This window comes from Manacus vitellinus, unplaced genomic scaffold, assembly GCF_001715985.3.
Source record: "Manacus vitellinus isolate BGI_N305 unplaced genomic scaffold, ASM171598v3 scaffold_40_pilon, whole genome shotgun sequence".
In the NCBI taxonomy this organism is placed as follows: domain Eukaryota; kingdom Metazoa; phylum Chordata; class Aves; order Passeriformes; family Pipridae; genus Manacus; species Manacus vitellinus.
Genome location: NW_021940541.1, coordinates 3,081,736 through 3,097,173, shown reverse-complemented (window position 1 = coordinate 3,097,173; position 15,438 = coordinate 3,081,736). Strand labels below are relative to the sequence as shown.

General features: G+C 40.1%; 2 protein-coding genes across 2 annotated transcripts in view; one reads left to right on the top strand and one right to left on the bottom strand.

Moving 5' to 3' along the window:
• Positions 1-201: 201 nt before the first annotated feature.
• On the top strand, positions 202-9,182 carry BCCIP (BRCA2 and CDKN1A interacting protein). The gene is given in 8 exon segments (XM_018078507.2): positions 202-263; positions 265-337; positions 2,607-2,681; positions 3,168-3,248; positions 4,305-4,403; positions 4,911-5,098; positions 6,166-6,343; positions 8,792-9,182. Coding segments are annotated over 8 exon segments (927 nt in total). The 3' UTR covers positions 8,963-9,182.
• The window catches only part of DHX32 (DEAH-box helicase 32 (putative)), a 22,057-nt gene continuing 15,681 nt past the window's right edge, over positions 9,063-15,438 (bottom strand). The window contains exons 7-11 of the mRNA XM_018078509.2: positions 14,068-14,259; positions 12,961-13,110; positions 11,728-11,918; positions 10,704-10,885; positions 9,063-9,607 (exon numbers count right to left, since the gene is read on the bottom strand). Coding sequence (XP_017933998.1) covers positions 9,412-9,607; positions 10,704-10,885; positions 11,728-11,918; positions 12,961-13,110; positions 14,068-14,259 — 911 coding nt within the window. The 3' untranslated portion in view covers positions 9,063-9,411. The remainder of the gene's footprint in view (positions 9,608-10,703; positions 10,886-11,727; positions 11,919-12,960; positions 13,111-14,067; positions 14,260-15,438) is intronic.

Sequence of the window (15,438 nt, the reverse complement as noted above, 5' to 3'; positions counted from 1 at the left end):
TGTCGCGACATACGGCGACACTGGTGACATTGGGTGACACTGGGGTGACATTGGGTGGCATTGGGTGGTATTGGGTGACATTGGGTGACATTGGATGACACTGGGTGGCATTGGGTGACACTCGGTGGCACCCCGGAGCGCTGTCGCTGTGCCGGCCCCGCAGCCACACGTCCCTTCCGGCCGCGCCTGCGCCCGCCGGCCATGGCCACGCCGGCCAAGCGCCGCGCTCCGCAGGGCCGGGACCGGCCGGCAGCGACTCGGGGTCGAGTCGGGATCCGCGGGATCGGACGGCTCGGAGGGCTCGGACGGCTCGGACTCGGAGGAGCCGATCGATGAGGTGAGAGGGAGCGGGCCCCGCGCCGAGCCGGCCCGGCCCCGCCGCTCCCGGCGTCCAGAGGAGCGCGGGAGATGGGAGAGAGCGCCCGGAGCGGGGTCGGGAGGGGGCTTGGGGGATGTTTGGGGCGGTATCTGGGGGGATGTTCTTAAGGGTGTTCGGGAGGGTTTTTGTTTGGGGGGGTGTTCGGGAGGTTGTTTGGGCGGGAGTTTGTCTGGGAGAGTATTTGTTTAGGAAGATGCTCGGTAAGGTGTGTAGGAGGATGTTCGGGAAAATGTTCCGGAGATGTTTGGGAGGGTTCGGTTTCTTCTCCCAGGTAACAAATGACAGGACAAGGGGGAACAGCCTCAAGTTGTGCCAGGGGAGGTTTTGATTGCATATTAGGAAAAACTTATCCATCAAAACAGCTGTCCAGCCCTGGCACAGCTGCCCAGGGCAGTGGTGGAGTCCCCATCCCTGGAGGGATTTAAAACCGTGAGGATGTGGCACTTGGGGACGCGGATTAGGGGTGGCCTTGGCAGTGCTGGGGGAATGGTTGGACTCGATGGTCTTAGAGGGCTTTACCAACCTAAATGATTCTGTGTTTCTGTGCACTGACTTTGAACTCTTACTAAAATCTTCAGATAAGGCAACCTGTTATTTTCACAGGGCTTAAAAAGGCCAAGAACAGAAGTATCTGTGGATTCTAAGTTGGTACATTTTAAATTAAATATTTTGCTGCAGTGATTGTGTTCACTAGGATTTCACTTTTAGTTAATTATTTTCCTTTTTCTTAGATGAGGCCCTACTTAAGTTAGCAAATAAAAAAACCACAAACCCTGTCTTTTTAAAAAAAACATGTCCTGATAAGAAGTGTAGGTTTAATTGTGTTATCAGTTGTAGTAACATGATGGAAAAGCACATTTCCCATTTGCTAGAAACGTGTGTCACGTTGAGTGGGCACTGCCCTGGTTTAATCTAACATGTGTTGAAGTTCTGGACTGGCACTGCTGGTACTGTGTGTCCCGTTCAGTGTTTGTAAACTGGTAAAAGATACTTCACTACTGTTTCAACACTGAAAAATTAAAGCTAATGACAATAATCCTTTCTTTTTCCTCCTTTTTCTTAAAAGTGCATAACACCCCTGCATAATGTGGGTAGGACAGTGGTTTTTATTGCACTGTGGATGAAGTTTCTTGAGTCTTCAGTGGCAGGGATTATGAGGATGGTTTCTCTGTGTCCTGCACTGCTTTTCAGTTCAACTGATAAAATTTGCAGAATAACACTTATTTTAATTTAGTAGCCCAGCTTTTGAGGATGATATATCACTCTTACATCTATTTTAGTTTGGAAGTCTTGATATAAAGATATGTTGAGTTTCCCTCAGTTCTCGTATAAGACATCAAGGTGTGCACTGTAATATTAAAGAAATGTACTGAGCATTTATAACTATGCAGAACTTTGTAAAGTAATACTTTAAGGGCATTTTTACTTTTGCCATATTAGCCTTTCCCTTCAACTCGTAACAGCTTGCTTTGCAGGCTCTGGCTTTGGAATACACATGGAGGGAGGAGATGAAGCCCATAGCAGCAAGATAGGACACACCAAAATATATGATGAGTTTGTATTTGTCTTATTTTTTTAATAGATGAAATATGGAGGGTTTGTGAACTCTTTCCTACCAGGGTGTTATTTTGGGTAGTGGAAAAGCCATGAAGCAAGACTGGTGTTAGAACATCCAGTGCTCCCTTGGTTTATATCAATTTTATAGCAGTGATTTGCACAGCATTCAGAACAACTGTGAACTGTGTTTTGTTCTGAATTTAGTGGCTTAATCATTCAGTGAGATCCTTGAATTTTAGAGCAGTCAGAAAGTTCCTGGGTGCCAGGAGTGAATGCTGTATGTCCAGGTAGCTTTTCAAGTAAATCATGTGGTCTCAGTTACCTCTGTAGACCTTCCTTGTCTTACTAGACAGAATCACCGAATGGTTTGGGTTAGAATGGACCTTAAAGCTCATCTTGTTCCCCCTGACCTGGGCAGGGGCATCTTCCATTAGACCAAGTTGCTCCAAGTCCCATCCAACCTGGCCTTGGACATTTCCAGGGATGGGGCAGCCACAGCTGCTCTGCTTCTTTCACGGAAGAAATGATAACTAACAATTACCAGGGTTGCTGAAACATGGAAATAAGTTTTACTTCTGATATCTGCCATTACTTGTCTTCAAATTTAGATTTGTTTTGATATAGGTTCTTGTCAAGTGTGTTTGATATTCTCTGTTTTACTTCTTCACAGGAAGTGAATATTGAATTTGAAGCACATTCCATATCAGACAATGACTACAACGGGATAAAGAAGTTACTGCAACAGGTACTTTGGCTACTTATTAGCTTGGTTGGTATGTCCAGTGTGATAAATAATATCTAAAGAGTGAAGCAGAGATATCAGTTCACATTCTCTGTATTGATTTATAGTTTTACTGTTCTTCAGCTCATGGAGATTAAATAGTTACAGCTGCATGTGAACATGTGTCTCCTAAACTGTGGTTTCCATAACTTGACCCAATGAAATGTAGGATTATTCTTTCACATTGCATCTTTCTGTCTTCATAATGTTAATTGCTCCCCAGGAAACCTTGTGTGTGGAAGGTCCAGGAGAAAGTACTTCAAGAAGCTGATTTTTAGTCTTTACAGTATTATATTGAAGGAAGTTAAATAAAAAACCTCACTAAATAGAAATTAAAAATGCAACAGAGTATTCCATGGCAACTTAGAGACATTACTGACTATTTACTACTAAGTGGCCCATGATATATTATCAGTGCCTAAAACTTTATACTTATTTCCTGTCTTCCAGTTGTTTCTAAAAGCTCCTGTTAACACTGCTGAGCTGACTGATATATTAATACAACAGAACCATATTGGAAGTATTATCAAGGTAAGATAGAATTTATGTTTGTAAGTTCAGTACAATAATTGTTGTTGAAATGACATAATTTCTGTATTTCAGAAGGGGATGCTTTAATTTGTATCTTGCTTTTTGGCTTTGAGAGTAATTGTTTTATGGGAGCTGAAATTTTCTATGCCTGCTTTCAACCAAAGAATAAATTTGATTTATTACTGGTTTCTTTTTACATATGAAAGTCTTTTCACTTTCTGAATTTTGGTGTAGTAGGGAAGTAATGCCGAAAATGCTGTGGAGAAGTTTGTTCTCATATCCATAAGAAATAGGAGCTTGGGTCTTTCCTGCATTCTCAGGAGGTACAAAGATAGAGACCAGAAATACCCTGTGTGCAGATTTTTTTTGTGCAGAGTTCTTTGGGCATAGAAAAGGATCCGGGGATGATTGCTGAACAAGTTCTGCTGGCTCAGGAAGCTGCTTAATATTGTGTGGTGCTCGAGATATCATGGCCACATTGCTTTCAAACCCAAACAAGCTGCCCCCATGGCACAGTTGTGCTGTTAAACCATTGCTATACATCCACTTTTTGTCCCGTGCCAGCAGTTTTTCTGTCCAGGTTTAATATGATCCTTCTGTTCCAGCTGCATGATCCCCAATTCTTTCCCCACATTTTTTTTATTGTGGAGTTTTGTTGAGCTCTTTGTCCCACTCCCTATCAAGGCTCTATTGCTCTGTGTTTTTTAAGACACTGCAGGTTTACTTCCCCTACTTTAGAAACTGCAGAAAATTGCTTTTCCTTAAGATATTGCCGTGCCTCGGACCGAGATGCTGCTTATTAAATGTGAGCTATCAAACTTTAGTGCCTTTCAAAAGCCCCTGCTGCAGAAGATGCATGACCTGGCTTTATATAAAGCTGGCTCTGAGTACAGCAAGATGTTCAGTGAAGCAGCCCCAGAATTTGCAGTTTATGTTTGTACAGATCACCTGGATGGTTGTCATCTGCTGAGCATCTCCTGGGAAGACAAACAGCTTTTGCTGCAGAGTGGAAATAGAATGTCAGTCTGAGTTGTTGCTTTTTCATTCTTTCAACAGCAAGCAGAAGTTCAGGAGGACAGTAGTGATGATGATGATGATGATGACGATGATGAGGTCTTTGGTTTTATAAGCTGCCTGAACTTAACAGAAAGGAAGGTTGGTATTCCTCATTAACATCTAGTTAGTGATAAATGAGGCTGCATCCTGCTTTCTACCCTGTGTGACAAGCCTGGACAGCTGGATCGGGATTTTGAATTCCAGCATGGGGTCATAAAAGTCACACGTGACTTAGATTTTTTTTTTTTGGTTGTAGTAATTTGCTGAAGGTCAAAGAGTGAAAACTAAATCCGGTAATTCCAGGGTGACTGAACTGTCAGTCACTTGTGTTTCTCCACTTTGATCCTCCTCAGTTTGGAGTTTTGCTGTGGAGTGCTCTGTGTTCCCATCAGCTGCCAACCTTTGTTTGCCCTCAGCTTCAGGGCTGCTGAAGGATTTCAGAGGAATTGTTTATGAACGATTTCAGAGGGATTGTTTAGTGCTTCGGAGGCTGCTCCAGGAAATTGCCACCAGGCCTGCAGGAAATCCCCTTGAAGGTGACATTCAAGGTTTTCTTGTGCAAATAGTCCTTCTGCAAGGTAAAGGAAATACACCTTTTGATTGCAGGGTACACAGTGTGCTGAGCAAATCAAAGAGCTGGTTCTGAGTCGCTGCGAGAAGAGCTGTGACCAACACGTAGTGGAACAACTGAGTAAACTCCTCAGTGACTGTACAAAGCCTGTGGGCCTCATACTCAGTGAAAGATTCATCAATGTTCCACCCCAGATTGCTCTGCCCATGCACCAGCAGCTCCAGTAAGTTTGTTGGGGTTTTTTTTCTGACACAATGTTGAATAGTACTTCATATTTTTTTCAGAAATCTTACTTATGTGGAGCTATGTTAAGACAGGTGGTACTACAGATGTAAGTAAGGCAGGAACAGAAAAAATTGTTTTAATCTCATATAAGGTCTTCAGTTAATTTTTAAATTTTCTTTACATCTTTAGGCTTGGGAAACTCTTTGTACTTTAAAATATAAAAAACTTTTTAAAATATAAACAAAACACAAAAAGGAGGGTATAATTTAAGAATATGTGCGTTTCTACTACAGAAATAGCTGTGTGTAGCTTATATTTAGCTGTGTTTAGTTTGTATTGTTTGATTATTTTCATATTGATCTGGGAAGATTTAAAAATGAGAACTTTTTATAGGGTGCTGATTAGGAACAACTTGGATGTTTCTTCTCATGTGTTAGTGCCTGGCTCTGGAATGGAGCATTTGGATTGAGAGACAGGCTCATTTAAGCAATTAAGGAGACCTCTAAGGAATTTTGGGTGTGTAAGATAGGATTGGTCAGGAAGGTTTTTAGAGGAAAAAAATGAGGTGCTTGAAGGCTTAACTTTGAAGTCACCACAAATACAGCACTTGTGACAGCAGAAATTCAGATTTCAGCCTCTTTCTCCTAAAGGTTTTGGAGTGTTTCAGTGACAACATATTTAACATAAGGTTGGGCAAGAGTTATTTTCAGTGTTTTCAGTTATAAGTCCTCATGGAAGTGATAATGTGATGTATTTTTAAGGAGAGTTGCACTTAGAATCACTTCACAGACTGTCTACCATGAGAAAGACTCTGGGAAGTAAAGGTTATCTTGTGAGGTGTGGAAAGACATCAGTACTTTTGTTGTTTTAAAATACAAATAGTATATTTATGTACTAGGAATAAACATGCAAAATTTATTTTCTGAGGCATTCATAAGATAATAGGCTGCAATATGAATATTCTTTCTATACTAATGCAATATAAGGTTTATTATATACTTGTTTAGGATTTAAATTGTGGATGTAAACATGTTTTTAAATGTGTAAATATTTATTTATCTTTAGGAAAGAGCTGACTGAGGCACAGAGAACAAACAAACCTTGTGGGAAGTGCCACTATTATCTTCTTATCAGCAAAACCTTCACAGAAGCCACCAAGAATAATTCTAAGAGGAGGGAAGGGAGAAATCAGCAAAAGGAGGAATTAATGTTTGCAAATGCAGAGGAAGAATTCTTTCATGAGGTAACACGTGATACTTTTAATTTAAGATGTTAATTTTTCTTTATGTATCACCAAAAAAGGTGTTTTACCTTAAATTTAAGAGGAACTTTTAACAAGATATGATCATAACTCCTTTTAAATTAAATCCAGGGTTTTTCAGAGTAGTGTTGAGAGATGAGCAATCAAGCTATTTTTGTGTATTGATTTGTGTTTCCTTCTGGTCACCTTCTGTTACTTTCAAAAAATGCTCAGAATAAAAAACTTCTGAAGATCCAAACAAGTAGCTCTCATTTCCCTTTTCTGTCTCTTCTACTCAGGGCAAGTATATTAATAAAAAGTGCTAAAATACTGAGATGAAAATATTACTTCCTATCTCCTAAGGCAATCTGTCTACACAGTTCTGGTCCCAAGCCAGATCAGGTGAGGGGAAGATGCAGGAAATTAAATTAAAAATGTGCTTTGAAATGCAAGGAATTTTTTGTTGTGTGGTGGTTTTTTTTTCCCAAGCTTAAAAAATCCTATTGTACAATATTATTGCTTTGTCAAGGGACCATTATTTTTCATTTCTGGCAGTACCTACAGGATGAAGTCCCTGCACATGCACTGTGTGGTTAATGGCCAGGGTTGCTGTGTGTGATCATTCATGACTCTCAGTGAGAGGCTGCGGTAGGTAGGGCTGTAATTTTATTTCTTGGGAAGAAGGAACATGTAAGTGGGGGAATTCATTCTTAGCCACAGGAAATGTTGTTGCCTCAGTGCAGTAACAACTTGGGGATTTTCTTTCTGTGTTCCTGCCACAGCAGCTGAACCTGAGCTCTCTGTGCTGTTGAGAAGCTGGCAGGGAGCAGCCTGTGATGCCCCTGTGTCCCTGGGTGTCACCTTCCAGAAGGGCTGTGTTCCTCTCTGCTTTGTTATTTTGACTGGCATTCTAAAGGCTAATTAATTGTGTGCTTTCAAGTAAATTGCAGTCATTTTCGGCTCAAGTGGGTGGACTCAAACTGAAAGTGCTTTTTCTTTTTTTAACAGTCTTAAAAAAAAAAAATTCATTTTAAGCATTATGGAGGGTGTTAGATGAAGTAGGGTCTCTGCATTTAAGAATGTGTGTATGTTAAATTAGTGTTGGAGTATATATCCTCCCTGATCACACAGAAGGTTAATTAGATTGCCATAAAAGAGTATTAAATGTGATGAGGCAGACACTTGCAGCCATATAAAACAGAGAGAGGCCTTTTTCCACTTGGCAGTTCCCTGGGCTTTATTCTGTTCCTTAAAATTATAACCAGGAAATCTATTATAACCAGACTTGGAATTGATTAAAAATTTAGGGCTTCCATTGCTCATATTGTTCTTGAGCAAAGCCCCTCATTTAACGTGGTGGTTCTTCAAAAATTAAATTTACAGCCTTGAGATACTGTTAGTGGGAAGCAAACCTAAAAGGAGACTGGATTTTAACTTTCTCTGCAGAGGGAAGTGGTTAGGGAAGTTTTTCTACTAAATGGTTCAGCTCATACTCCTTAATCTGACTTGTGGGAAAACTAGAAACATTTCTTAGATACATATTCCTTATCCATCAGGTATTTTGTCTAGGTAAGCTAATAAAAAGGGACTTTGTATGCAGTATATATATCCCTGAAAAGAAATAATACACATTATAAACACCTGCCTATTTGGAGAAGCACAAATATGTCTTCCAGTGGCTCCAGCCTTTCCAAAAGCTTTTTGAATCTCTCTTCAGGATTCATATTGGTGCCCGTGCCCTTAATATTGATTTCTACTGGCAGTGTGAAAGAGGGGAATTACTGTTCCTCATATCCTTGCAGATATGTTAATTTTTAGCACTCTGAGCAGTTTTAAGAGTAGGCTATGAAGGGAGCAGAGCCTTCTCACAGCCTCAGGCCTTCCAGATGTTGTCCACACCAATCCATCATCTTTAGTGCAGGCTCAGTTCCACCTGCATTCTCCTGCTGTCCCTTTTATCTGGGTTTTGGCTAATTCTCAGAATTACACAGTGGTTTGCTCTTGTTCCAGGGTTGAAGGTCTATTAAGAGCCTGATTTTCCTGTCCAAGATCCCTGTTAGTTGCACAATAGCTTCTAAGGATTGGCCTTTCTTAATGTGATTGTGTGGAATGAGGTGCTGCCTTAAAACGACCTAAAATAAGGCACAGTTAGAGTATAAAGGGGACATTGATTTTTTTTTTTCCCCCTCTGTCTTAGGTAATTTTTCTGATCCTAAACTGTAATGATAGCAGTCATTTTAGAATGTAATATGAATCATATAAATCCTGTGAAAAGCAGATAGTTTAAAATGCTTAATAGCGGAATTTTTTTGGGTGGACCTTTTGAGATGGGAGAAAACTTCTTAATAAGCATGGCATAATAGGTTCATTATTTTTGCTTTGTTTAGGGGATGCATTGCCTTCATGCTAATGAAGAGTTTTAACCTGAATGCTTTTATTTGTGTCGTTCAGAAAGCCCTCCTGAAGTTCAACTACTCTGTGCAAGAGGAAAGCGACACCTGCCTGGGTGGCAGATGGTCCTTTGATGATGTACCAATGAAGCCTTTGAGGACTGTTATGATAGTTCCAGCTGATGGAATGAATGCCATTATGGAGAAACTCAAAGACTACCTCTCACTCTGAACTCCCCTGCAAGCACCAGGTTTTTGTAAGGCAGCCCTTGCAGAACTCTGACTTGGCAATATTTTCACACAAGACTTGGTGGTAACGGTTTTGTTCCACTCAAATGCCTCCTCTGTGCTCCTAAAAACAGCCATCAAATTAATATTTTTTAAATATTTAATCTGATTTTACTTTGGTATCATCATCAAGCAGTCAATAAAATCCCAGTGTCAAAAGAAAACTTGAAGATCTGCTCAGTGTATTTTTAACCAAAATTAAGTCATGTGTTTTTGTTATGAAATAATGGATGCAACTCCTTTTGTTGAGAAAAGTGCTTTTTCTTTGTGTTTCTTCCGTCAAATACATTTCTGTCAAAAGTTTGAAATAATTACATGTGTTAAGGTGGGGATGTACTTTGCATATATTGCTTTTATTTGTAGTTGTCCACTCTGTCATAGTTCAGTCTGAAATCACTGAATGGCACATCTCTGTTCAGTGGGAGCCTCGGTGGGAAATTCCTCGTTTTCTTTGTTGTCATTTGTAGTTTTCTGTTCTTCCTTTGTAGTTGAAACAGGTGACAAGTGATTCATCACTTCCTGCAGAATATCCTTGCTTTCACTAGGAGGAAGATTGCTAAAATAATACTGAGGTACCAGCTCAGCGAATCTGGGGAGGAAATGAGACAAAACAGGGTTATTTTTAAATTGAATTCTGAAATATTTGAATAACTATTTCCACTCATACACAAAAGGTGATGCATAACAGCTGCAAAGTTGTTATTTCAACCCCAAATCCAACCTGTCTGTAAGAAACCAAAATTCTCTGAAAGATGTAGTAGTATTTTGTGCTTTCATTAGACTTGCATTTAATATATTCAGTCCTCAGCTGAGGTGATTGTTGTTCAGTTCTCAGTGGTGCAGATGGCATTAAATAGTAATTTTCCTGGTTTGGAATGTACTGGTTCAATAACATTATGAAAAAGGCTCTCCTATAAAAATGGGAAATAGAAAAGATGGGACAGGGAAATGTATATTCTTGGTGTAAAGAGATTTTTGCAGCAGGAAGACTGTAGCCTATTGAATCTGTAGAGAGTTGATACAGGATGATTCAGCTGGCTGGGTACAGAAAACATGTTGAAAAAAAGATTTGCTGGAAAATAGGTTTTCAGGGAACAAAGACATTTCCAGCTGGATTACTCTGTGAGTACACTGGTTGGTTAACTCTTTGAATTTTATTTCTGTATATTTTACTTTGTGAGAAGCTTTTGCAACTTATAAGGTATTTTTTTTCAATTGATGACAGTTACAGTGGCAGTTACTGAGACTTAGTTCAGTACCTGAACAGATCAGCACATGCTGGGAAATGCAGAAGGCTGACTTAAATCGTGTTTTGTTTTGCCCAAAAATAATGGTAAGGGCTGAGATCACACATCTTCCCTTTTCTAGTAGCTCTGAGCCTTAATGCAGTGAGTGTTTTGAAGGAAAATGGAGCCATCAAGCAAAGCTGCACACAGTGACAGAACAATTCTGGCAACAAAGAAATAAAATTTATCCCACATATATTCACCAGTGAATATAAAAAGTGTGAAAAGCAACAATTTCTTCATCTTACAGTGATGCCAACTCCTCTTGCTTGACTAGGTATGGAGATTATCCTTTTCTCTTATGCCTCTTTTACTGATTTATTGGTTTTTATCCCCACAAAGTGATGATGTTGTGGTAGAGGCAGGAGGGAAGAAGCAATTTCATCATTGTTAACTTACAGATCGGGTGATATTTCAGAGACAACTCGGATGGAATTGTCTTCTGAGAGACTGAACTCGTGGAATAAAACCCACTCAGGAATCCTTCTGGTGTTGTAATAGGATGAGAAAGGATGGAGCTGGGCCACTTGTCTGTGTGTCAACATCAGGTAGTTCCCTGAGCCATCCACATCACGAGCAATCTTAAAAAAAAAGAATGCAGGGAGTCATCCACTGCTCAATTGATCAGTGTTTGCCTAATATATTAAAATCAGAAATTAAACTTGCCTTCGGACACTTTCAACTGGAGAGGCTAAACCTCTTCCCAAATTTGTGTGGGAAAGCTGGGGACTGGTTACCATGAAATGAGGCTTAAAGAAAATGTTCATCTGTATATTTGAAAGGAAACTCTGCAACAGATGAGGGCAGGTGAGTACATAAGTGTCTGAACTTGGCTTTGAAGGGTCTGTGTGAAAACACAAACATATATTCTTTAAGATATATACTCTTCATGGACTTTGAAATACAATGTGTGGCAGGACACTTGAAACAGTGTAGTTTGGAGGGGTCATTCTTGTGCTGAGATGAAGCACAGTGATGTGAAGGAAAACGTGTTCCAGTGAGAATAAATTAATCTTGTTTATGTTTACAATTACAGTCAGAGTATCTTACTAGGCTGAGATGAAGTAAGCTGTGTATTATGTGCACCTAAATATATTCAAGTCATTTCTCTATTTCCAGGGTATTTTCACCTTCAAAAAGGAAATAATGTTTAAGAGAATGTTACAAGGTAGAAGAGTTTTTTGAAGTAAAAGAGTTCTTTAAGTGAAAGTCATATTGACAGTTTTCTTATTGCTTTTTTCTTATTCTGTGATAGCTGAACTCCAGAGAAAAGGTTGGAATGGGTGGAAGTGTTTGATACACCATGGAAAAAATGACTTTTATTCTTTTTGGTGACCAAGAGGTTTCACTAACTTAAATTCTCTGAAAGCATTCTATATGATTTAACAATGCAGCAAGATCAAACCATGGTATTTTTCCTTACGTGCATGAAGTAACCAGATAAGAGAGCTTTCTTAATGTTTAGTGCATTTTCCTTTAATCCAAAGTCTGGTTGTGAAATGGGGAGTTCAATGCGCTTCATAATCTCCACCAGCTCGGCTCTGATGATTCCTGCCATCCTCAGGGCAGGACAGCTCAGGAAATAATCCCGACACCACTTCTCAGTGCTGGACTCTGGGGAGGAAAAAAACCCAGTATTTTGGCTCAAAGCAAAGTCTTGTTGATAGGTACAATCCACAGAGATCCTGCTCTGAAATGCTCTCTGAGTAGAGCGAGAAATTAAAACCATTTTGGAGGGAGTAGCTGTGTCTGGACTGTCTGCAGTTCTGGTAATGAGCCACACAGATGTCCTGGGCTCATTGATGTTCCTTGTGAAGTCAGTGGGCAGTTCCTGATATCCTCACTTAGTTTTATAGAACTTTAACTATTTCTTTCTGAATAAAATCCCTCATTTGGTCTGTTAAAAGTGACAGCTTTCAAGCGAATGAGTAGCAGCTCTGTTTTTCAGGCCTTCTGGGTTCAGGCCAGGATATGGAGCTGAAATCACATCTGTAGTGCTGGGGATGGCCCTGCATTCTGGTTCTCCTGGACTTCCCTTCAGCATCCAGCATGACTGAATGGGAAATAATCCTACTTTCCTGTCTGAGGGTTTTACTTAGATTTATGTTCAGATTTATCCCTCCATGGTCTAAGCACTGGTTTAATGACCCGGAGCAAGACGTTTAAGCACAGGAAAATGCTGTGAAGAGCTGCTGCTGCTGTGCAGTCCCCTGGCTTTTAGTTGGTTTCCTAATGTGACCTTTACTACTTTCCATTTTTCCCTTAGCTTTCCTTTGAGTTGACAGCCATCAAAAAACCATCAGAATTGTTGAGCTGCTGAGGGAATCGAGGGCCTCCTGAGCTGTATTTATGCCCTTTCACATCTTAAACCTGGATTTGGGCTTTTACAGAGGGAACCATCAGTGTCACTTCAAATGACTACTGGAACAGTGCTTGCATATCCATGTTGGATGGGGGCTGCTGTCCTAGGTTATTTTCAGTTAGTTAATAAACTAATATTCATTAGCAATAGCTACTCTCATAGGTTTCTCCCTGCAAATCAGCACTTCTGGAAGGAATCATTCAGGAAGGGTTTATGACAACAGCTGATCAGATTTTTGGTTTGTTCTTTCCAAGCTGGTCCCAATGTGCTTCTTTTTGGTATGGGCACACTCACCTTGGTTTGTAGAGCTAGCACTGACTTCCTTGAAGGCATTGAAGATGTTGATAAGAGTAAAGTGATCTCCTGCAGGGTGGGAGAACCTTCTCCAGCAGGTCAGGGCGATCTCCTCTGTCCCAGGAGGAGCGTGTAAGAAGCAATTAGGAGCTTGGAAAAAAATCAACACAGTGGTTATGTTGGTTTTTTCCTTCCTCAGTTTCCTTTGGTGTCCAGCTGCTGAAGAGCTGAACCCACTAAGGATTTATTTAATAGGGTTCCTCTCAGTCTCTTGTTGAGTTAATGTGTGCTGTAGACAGAAAGGAAGGTGAGCAGCTTTCTCCCAGAATGCTGCCAAAAATGCCTCATAGTGGCATGATCTGATTTAGCCAGAATCCATGTGGTTTATTTATTATAGAAAGAAACTAAATTTACAGCTGTAATGCCTTAATTTGCCCCTATATACTGAAAATTGTGCCTTCCAGTACATTTCACTTCTGTTGTGTCTTTGGAGGTGGTTGAACTTTTTAAAAACTAAGTTGTGCCTTTGCTCAATCTTCTACGTTTTTTTACATGTACTTAAAAATTTTATCACAAGTTTAGGGCCACTGTTAAAAATCAACCCAGCTTGGGCATAAAGTTGGAGAACAATTAATATATGGAGGACAATTAATGCAGCTTGATATCCTGTGGGTTTATGTCCTTCCTACCTGAGAGTCTGAAGTTATGTTGGTTTTATAACATACTTGAAGTAGAGAGACAAAGTAATTCTTTGTAGGTCAACAGTTCAATATTGTTTATAATCAGAAATTCCCCTAACTTTGTCTGTAACAAATGTAGATTAATATGGGATAAGAAAGTTAATTTTGAAGGGATGTTTCTGGCAAAAGACTGGAAGCCCAGTCAGGCAGCTGAAGCATGGAAATGGAATGCTACTTATGGAGTCATTACTTATATTTCATTGCACACCAAGGCAAGACTTAAAACAGCCAAAGATTTTAATGTATTTGTAATAAGCAGGATGAGAACAACAAAAATTTGCTTTTGTGGATAGGAAGTACTTTGGAAAGAAAGTACATGGATTTGGCAGGTGGCACAAGCCAATCAGTAAGACATGATTTCTGGTACCTGTTACCATGGCTGCGATGGTGAGCATTTCATCCACACACTCAAATTCACACGAGGCCAGGAGTGACTTGGACAGTTGTGGGTCCAGGGGAAATTCTGACATAATAATTCCAAATTCAGAAAGGTTTCCATCGTTATCCAGGGCTGCCAGGTAATCCAGATCTTCCAAAGCCTGCATCAGGCTTTCAGGAGCTGAGAAAGAGGACAGAGAATTCCAGTTCTTGAGAATGGCTACTTAAAAATGAATGAACGCTCATTATAGCATTTCAGTTTTATATTTCCTGTGTAAAAATGATAAAAGTCAAATTCTTTTATTTGACAATAAGTAAGAAGAAAAAGTAATAGATGAACGGAAGGCTGAGAATAGTCTGGAGGAAGAAAATAAGAGGTAACACTCAGAGAGCTGTAGATAACTTGGTTGATAATTTTTATGTTGGAACAGTTTTTGTCAAAAGCCCAGACACAATGCTAAATAGTTGATTGCCCCCAGACTGTGTCAAAACTCCTTCCACTATTGGCAGCCTTCAGGTGTTTTTTTGGGTGCATGTTTGTTCTTTTTAAAGAGGGGTGGTCTCATTTGAGGGGTGCTGAGGGATACAGAACAGCTCTAGGAAAGAGCTTTTTAAACAGAAGACAGTTACAGAAATTCTAACATTCTTACAGGTATTTGGAGTTGGTTGCCTTTTTGTTTAATTTTTAATTTTTTTATGTAGTTTCTCATGGTGTCAGAAGAAAAATGGGAATGTAATAAAAGAAAATGTATCTCTAGCAACTGGCTGGGCTTTCTCACTCCACAAAATTAACTGTTCAATTTTCTCTTATTGGAGGCTATAACTTCCTTACAACCTCCATAGGTAGAAGTGAGAACAGTGAGGTGAAAACATAATGAAAATATAGGAAGATGTCCTGAAAGGACAGGATTGAGCAAATCAATACTTAAAATTAGAACTTGAGCAGGTCTGTAGGAAATCTGATGGTGATGAAAGTAGGTCCCTGTGGCCAAACGAGCAAAGAGCTTCATGTGCATACTGGCTCCAGTCCTGGGGCTGGAGAGAGGGAACCTGAAGGCTGGGTAGAAGTTGTCAAGCCTACTCTCCAAAAAGGAGTTGCTAGAGCATGAAAGACATTGGGGGAAATTTGGGAGCTTTTGAAGTGTGAAGGTTCTTTCCTCCCATCTCTTTTCAAAGGTAGATTTCTACCCCAGGTCTTACTGCAATGGTCAATGTGTTTTATGAGTGCCAGCTCATCTGTATCCATAACTGCCCTCTGGTCACTGCAGCAACTCCCTCCTTATGCCAGTTTTAGGAACTGCTTGATGTATCCTCAGTTTTATGGATAACAAGTTCAATTCTAGTCCCCTTGAAGCTGGTG